Source organism: Lagenorhynchus albirostris, chromosome 3 (genome assembly GCF_949774975.1).
Source record: "Lagenorhynchus albirostris chromosome 3, mLagAlb1.1, whole genome shotgun sequence".
NCBI classification, from domain to species: Eukaryota; Metazoa; Chordata; class Mammalia; order Artiodactyla; family Delphinidae; genus Lagenorhynchus; species Lagenorhynchus albirostris.
Window position 1 is genome coordinate 35,741,700 of NC_083097.1, and position 7,503 is coordinate 35,749,202.

The 7,503-nt window shown below is 36.7% G+C and overlaps 1 protein-coding gene across 8 annotated transcripts in view; it reads left to right on the plus strand.

The window, feature by feature from the left end:
• The window catches only part of ZNF131 (zinc finger protein 131), a 33,047-nt gene extending 30,820 nt beyond the window's left edge, over positions 1 to 2,227 (plus strand). For all 8 annotated transcript variants that reach the window (XM_060142912.1, XM_060142910.1, XM_060142913.1 and 5 more), the window contains one exon: positions 362 to 2,227. In XM_060142912.1, the coding sequence (XP_059998895.1) occupies positions 362 to 1,048 (687 nt within the window). In that variant the 3' untranslated portion in view covers positions 1,049 to 2,227. The remainder of the gene's footprint in view (positions 1 to 361) is intronic.
• Positions 2,228 to 7,503: the final 5,276 nt, after the last annotated feature.

Below are 7,503 nucleotides of genomic sequence, written 5' to 3' on the forward strand. Positions count from 1 at the left end.
GGGTGGAGGAGGCAGACCAGCTATAATTGGCGGCTCTTCCATGATTAGTGTGTATTTATCCCACATGGTGAAATTGTTCTTAATGTTGATATCACGGAAGAAATTATAATAGTGTTACTTTATAGTCCTTTAAATATAGGCAATATTAAAATGTTTCCCCAAAAGGATTTAAGTTGTTAGCTAATCAGGTAAAAGATCAAATAAACAAAAGAATTATGAAATTCCCTTAGACTATGTTACACATGTCATATTTATAACATTTTCAGAAAAATCTTCAACTTTTTTCTTATAGAGAATAAATGCATCCATATTTCCTTCAGTTTGAATATAAATGTTAACACCAAATGTTTGGTTATTTCAGGTCTGTAATAGTGTGTTTAACAGCTGGGACCAGTTCAAAGATCACTTGGTAATACACACTGGAGATAAACCCAACCATTGTACTTTGTGTGACTTGTGGTTTATGCAAGGAAATGAATTAAGGAGGCATCTCAGTGATGCTCATAATATTTCAGAGCGTCTAGTAACTGAAGAAGTTCTTTCAGTAGAAACACGTGTGCAAACTGAACCTGTGACATCAATGACTATTATAGAACAAGTTGGGAAGGTGCACGTGTTACCATTGCTTCAGGTTCAAGTGGATTCGGCACAAGTGACTGTGGAACAGGTCCACCCAGATCTGCTCCAGGACAGCCAAGTGCACGATTCACATATGAACGAGCTTCCAGAACAGGTCCAGGTAAGTTATCTAGAAGTGGGTCGAATTCAGACTGAAGAAGGTACCGAAGTACATGTAGAGGAGCTGCACGTTGAACGGGTAAATCAGATGCCAGTGGAAGTACAAACTGAGCTTCTAGAAGCAGACTTGGATCAAGTGACCCCTGAAATCATGAACCAAGAGGAGAGAGAGCCCACCCAAGCAGATGCTGCTGAGGCGGCCAGAGAAGATCACGAAGATGCTGAGGGTTTAGAGACCAAATCAACAGTGGATTCCCAAGTTGAAAAGTCAGAAAATGAGAACAGAACACCTATGCCAGTTTTAGAATGAAATAACAAATGAATATATTTTTAAATTTATGTGTTGAGTTTTTGAACTGATGATGGGCAGTGTGACTGTCCTTAAGCTAACAGACATGTGGACCAAAGTTAAGCTCTTTCCTGTTGTGTTCAACTGTTTCTATTGAAACAAACTGATTTTCCCCCACTTGATGCCACAGAGGAGGGATCTTTCCCATAAGTGAATGGGAAGCTTTGAGAAGTATATTTCTGGAAAACTGAAATGGATTATATTCTTATTATATAGTTGGGTACGAATGTATCTATTTTCATTGTGGTAAGGGTTCTCCCTTCTCTCTTTGCCCAGTCATGTCCTTCCTCAAGTTTTTTTTCCCCCATATTGTAAAATCAAACATAAAATCATTAGAATACAAGTTTATGTATTCTAATGCATGTTAGAATATTTGAATATATAGGAAACACAAGGCTGCATGAAGAAAAGTGCATTGTTACTGTGCAGTTAAATTTTGGCTTCTGGCTTTCTTTAGCTTGAACAACACTCTTGTCTACCCTGACAGTCACAGATGTCATCTCTGCAACAGAAACGGTGGTGGTGGCGGCAAATTTCTAGAATGTTTAAAAACCAACCACACCCATGTGCCTTTTCAAATTCAACTAAACTTCTGTAAAGCGCCTCTGGGTCTTTCAGAGTTTGTGTTGCAAGGAGCAATGTAGGTCATGCTATAGCACTCGGTATTTTCCTTACAGTGACAGCTACCGGTTCTTTTTCACTTCAGTTAGATTGAGAAATTTCATTCAGTGGCGGCTGAAGGGCCATTTTCAATTGGGAAAATTCACTTATATCTGTGGTAAACTTTATTTTGATGAAAAGTTGCACTAGTATTTTACCACCAGATGAAAAAAAAGATGAGCATCACTTAAAAATTAATGTATTTAAAAGTACAGAGAAAAAACATGTATATAATATATTAGGCTTTGTTTTGAATGAATCTTTTTCCCCAATCCTTAATGTAAAGATCTTGTGCTATAACTTTTAAAGCCATACAAATAAGAGTGCTAAACTGTGGACTTAAAAGTAGGTGTGTAAATATTTTTAATCAGTATTACTTGGAAAATAAAATATAACAACCACATACACCAATATGCTATTTTCTTTACCTGTTAAATATTGGGAGATATTTACATTTTTAAAGTAAACTTTAAAATTATGTGTTCATGACTCTTTTTTCACCTTACCAGTGTGGAAGTTGGTTCGTGGTCAGAGATGTCTTCTCATCTGTATTAACATGACTGATAACACGAATTGAGATATAAAATTCTCAGTACACATCTCCAGTCCCCAATAATCAGTTCAAAAGAAAGGAAGGAGGAAGAGGTTGATATTTGCTCTTCTGTATGGTGGAGCACACTAGCCAATGGGATTTTAGTACAGCCTATTTTAAAAATACTATCTCCACTTACTAGTGTGTTAAATTTAAAAGATCAATTCAACATGACTTTTAGTAATGCTGATGTTAAATGGTATCACATTTATGAAATTACTGAAGAGGATGGCTTCACACAACTGGAGAAGTCATGGATTTAAAGATAATAGGAATTAGAAGGTGGTTTTTATTTTAGGATCAAAGTGTATGAACATTTCCAAGTCTGTTCTCTTTGGCAGTTGGGTATCTGCTACAAAGCTTATATTTTTATTTATATATATATTTTTTCCTTTTTTGAAGTCAGAAAATACTAATGATAGAATTATATCATATTGAATTTTTCAGTTTGCCTTAAGATGTCCACGTTCCTGAGTTAGTTGTAGTTTAAAGAAATGTTTACATTCCTGACATAACAGTGGTCTCAAGTATATAAATTATTAGTATCTAGTGAATTTTGAATGCTGAAAATAGCTCATGCTGTGCCCTTAAGCCAAGGTATGAAACAAGGTTTATTTTTAAACATAATCTTTCTAGAGCCCTGACCACAAGGTAGAGATCAGGGACAAAGGCACAGAAAAGCATTAAAATTATCATTTGAGTTTTTAGATTCGGCAAGGCCTTTCAGAACAGGTTTGAGGGACAGGTATAGTTCATTTTACTTTTCCCAAAAGTGAAGGCTGTATCAGCATGCTCCAAATGCCAGTAAATGTGATTGCAGAAGAGAGAAAGCTACCCACTGGTGGTAAACCTTAGGTTGACTAGGACTTGGCAGTTCATAAAGCATTTTACAGTAACAGCTATTAAAAACCATGATGTATATTGTACTGAACTGGGTATTTTGTTCCTCTCACTTTACTCCTACTGGAGTTTTTAGCTAGGTCTACAGTGTGACACCTGGGCAGTAGTGCCAGACATTGGTCATCATAGGAATCCCAAGAGCACTGGAGAACGATAGGAGAGCCTCTTCTATCTCCCCTACTCCACTGTTCAACAGCAGTTCTTTGATTATCTGACACCAACTGGGTTTCCTTCAATTCTGACAGTACCAAGAGTTAACGTAGATTCCAGAAATTAGAAGTACCACAAGATTGCCCCTACTTCAGACACCAGCCGACAATAGAGTCCCCAGGGTACCCACACTTCTGCCTGGCCAACTACAAATTAGGTGTTCCCACCCCTTCCCAGGTTCAATAATGTGCTAGAATGACCCAGAATTCAGGAAAGCACTGTACTTAGGAGTGTGGTTTTGTTATAAAGGATACAAACCAGGAACAGATGGGAGGAAGGACATGCATAGGGCAAAGTGGGGGGAGAAGTGTACAGCACTTCCCTGTCCTGTCCTGGTGCTGCACCCTCCCAGCACATGGGTGTGTTTCCCCAGATGCTCCTTTAACATTGTTTACTTAAGTTTCATTACCTAGACATGATTAAGTTATTGGCCATTGATTATTGAACTCTCTCCAGCCCCTCCTACTTCCCTGGAGATCTTGGGGGTGAGGCTGATAGTTCTAGCCCTCTGATTCATATGGTTGATTCCTCTGGTGACCAGAGCCTAAAGTCACCTCATTACATAAACTCAGGTATGGGCTTGTTAGGAATAACAAAAGACGTAACTCAGGAAATTGCCAGGGTTCTAGGAGCTTAGTGCCAGGAACCAGGGACAAAGACTGAATACATACTTTTTTATTATACCGTATGTATCATCTGAGATTCAAAGGAAAACTAACTGAACCCTCATGTCAATACATTTAAAATCTAGAAATCTTTTGGATATGTACAAAAACAGAAGGATCTTACAGTCTTACCATTTAAAAAGGCTGCCATCCTCATCCTACTATTGAAAGTAGAAATATTTTCATGGAAAGGTAAGTGCTTCTCCAACTACATTCAGTTTTGAAGTAATATTTCAAGATTAAAGAAGTCCATGAGAGTCTTCTAATTACCCACTTTATACTTTGAATAAGCAAACAGTATTGACTGAGGCCTAGATGTAGATAAAGTGTCAACCAGTAAATCAAGTGGATTTTAATGCACATCTTCAACATGGGTTGATTGTTCTAAACGAACAAATGAACAATTAAAGACCAAACAAATGGTCTTTAAAGTGTTCACATGGAAACAGTTTTATAACTGTCATGTAAAATTACAAGTAAATGACCTCTTAAAAGTTTAGCCTGATTTTGTTGGAGGTAACATAATAGCTTTGAATTTATTAACACTAACCACTGTGTTTGTTATATCAGGAGAGAGAAACCTAAGCTGAATGTTTTTCATGTGTAATGTGCTGAGCTGTGCCATGGCTCTTAAAGAATTTGTCATAAATGATTCAAGTGAGAAGCAGAAGGAATTAAAACTATCACCACCAATTACTGAGATCCATTATATTTGGAGGCCTAGAAGTGTATTGCTTTAAAACCATAAATGTAGAGGCTGTCATTATCATAAATGTATGCTGAATTTACAGAATATCTTAAAACTACTACATGTTCTATAAATGTTACTTCATTAATTCTGTTGACATGGTACGTAGGAAGGCAGCATGTGAATTCATAACTTTTTTCTCCTCAACTTTCCCACAACCTAATACGACACTAAATATGACACATACAACTGAAGTGATGCCCACCTTGATATTTGTACCAAAATACAGCCTAGGAGAGAAAAATCTTGTAACAATAGCGTCATCTATGAATCACTTATTATATGCCAAGCACTTTACATTTAATCATCTCAACGACCTCATGAGGTAATTAACATTATTAGCTATCATTTTACAAATAGGGGAAACTAAGAGGAGGAGATGAGAAATAGCTGGTAGAAAGTGGAGCCAATATTTGAAACCAGGGAGTTAGACTCCACAGACTACACCCTTGATCACTAAAATACAGTTACCTCTGTATGAGATCTGTTTGTGGCTGACGATATTGGATTGCACAGAGCATAAGTCAAACACCCATTTTCCTTTTGTAATTTACATCAGCCCTTGATGGGGTTGGGGTGGGGGAACAGGAGATGAGAAAAGGTGGCAAAACACATGGAGCAAATTGCCTTTTGGTAGCTCCTTGCCAGTCTCCTTGCCTTGAGACCACACCATCTAGGCAATGGTTCTGCAACAACAGCGTGCATCAGCAACGCACAATTCGATTGGTCTGGGTAAGGACCCAAGAATTTGCAGTCCTAACCTTCCCAGGTAATACACTGGGTTTAGTCCTGGAACCACACCTGGAGAATGGCTGACACAGAGTACTTAAAGGAAGCACAAATGACTAGCCAGTGGCACTAACTTGTTTTGAGGGTCTCTTCTTTTTTTGTAGCGTAGTCAGGTGCTACTCAAAATATCTTGTTACTTGTTGTTCATGTTTACTATTCACGTAATGGACTGGACTAAGACAACAGTCTTGGATTTTTTTGTTTCAAGAGCGTTCTATGTATTCTCAGTAATGAATTGCCTTTATAATGTTTCTGAAATGAAAATGCCACAAAGACATGAAATGTTAGAGAATAAGAAATTAGAAACTGGAAAATCACAATAATTGAATAATTTTGCTTCCACTGGGTAACTCAAATATACTTTAGAGACAAAACAATAGCTAATTATCTGCTGAGGAGCAAATGTCAATGTATGAATTCACCTAAGAAGAGCTAGATCATTAACTGGTTGGGAGTTTGGTAGACCACCCATATTAGAGCTGTAACTGTGTCCTCTGAAATAATAGTTATCAATTAGATACAGCTATGAAACACTATGGAGGGAATAATAGGGGTTCAGAACCCTAGTCCAGTTGAAATGGTGCTTATGAAAAACTAAAGACAAAAATCAAACAAAAGTAACTATTTGATTCTGACAACTTTTCATGAGATAATTTCACTACAGGATCAATGGGCCCAAAGCCTTCATCTGTTCACTGTCCAACTGTAAATAATACCCAAGTGCTGATTATAAGAAAATATCACACTTATTGCTATACTTGGCTACATAGTCAAAATTTTGGAGTATAGTTGCTACTATAGGGAATCTCAGCAACTCAAATTTTTTAATGAAAATTACTTTTATAATGAAAACTTTTTATATGAAAATATCTCAAGATCACAATTAGGGGTTTTTTCTCTCCCCCCTCCCTCCCACCTCTCTCTCTTTTCTCTGTTGTACTTTACCTTTAGAAAGAAAGCTCAATATTGAACATTAATGACTAAATGATGAGGCAGGGAAGTCTAAAGTGAATTAAAGTATGCAGTATATCAATAGAATTTAAGCTGACCGGCAGAAGGAGTAGTGGCACCTCACTCAGCTGCTGAAATTTACAACCTTTTTTTCTACTTTGTTGTTGTTGTTAACTTATACTTGCTCAAGTAGAAGATTCACCTATATTAGAAAAATAAGTTAAAAACTACTCCAAGACCCATTAATCAGAAATAACTATTGTTAACATTACATGAATATCTGTCCATATACATATGCACAAGAGAGAGAGAACTTTTAAAAACAGAATTGCCCTGCTAGTCTTAATTCTTTTGGTTTAATTTTGCTCGAATATAACAGAAATAAGAAGGGAAGCAGGATACATGGATAAACCTCAGATAACTGTTTCTTTACTACTAGTCCTTTAAAGGTTCCTATAAAATTAAGGAAAAAGGGATTTTAATAAATACTAATTGTCAGTGATTCAATTTGATTTGCTAATTATATTTGCATTGTCAAGGCTTATAAAGTCAGTGTGCAGATTAAACAGCTGATTAATTACAGCACAGAGAGAATTTGTGAAATAGAAGACAGAGCTGAAGAAATTACCCAGAATCTGAAAGAAGGTAAAAATCTGGAAAATATGAAAAAAGGCATGAGCTAGAATGAGGGGGTCTGACACACATAATGTTCAACTGGAAAACCTGAAAGAAAGATAAACATGGGACAGGGATCATATTCAAAGAGATATTGTCTGAGAATGTTTCTGAAGTGTCTGTAAGACATGAAGTCTCAGACTCGGGTAGCACACAGAACCTTAACAGCATAAATAAAACAAATTTTCCTGGAACAGGATATACCTTTTGAGTTACAGGTTCAACT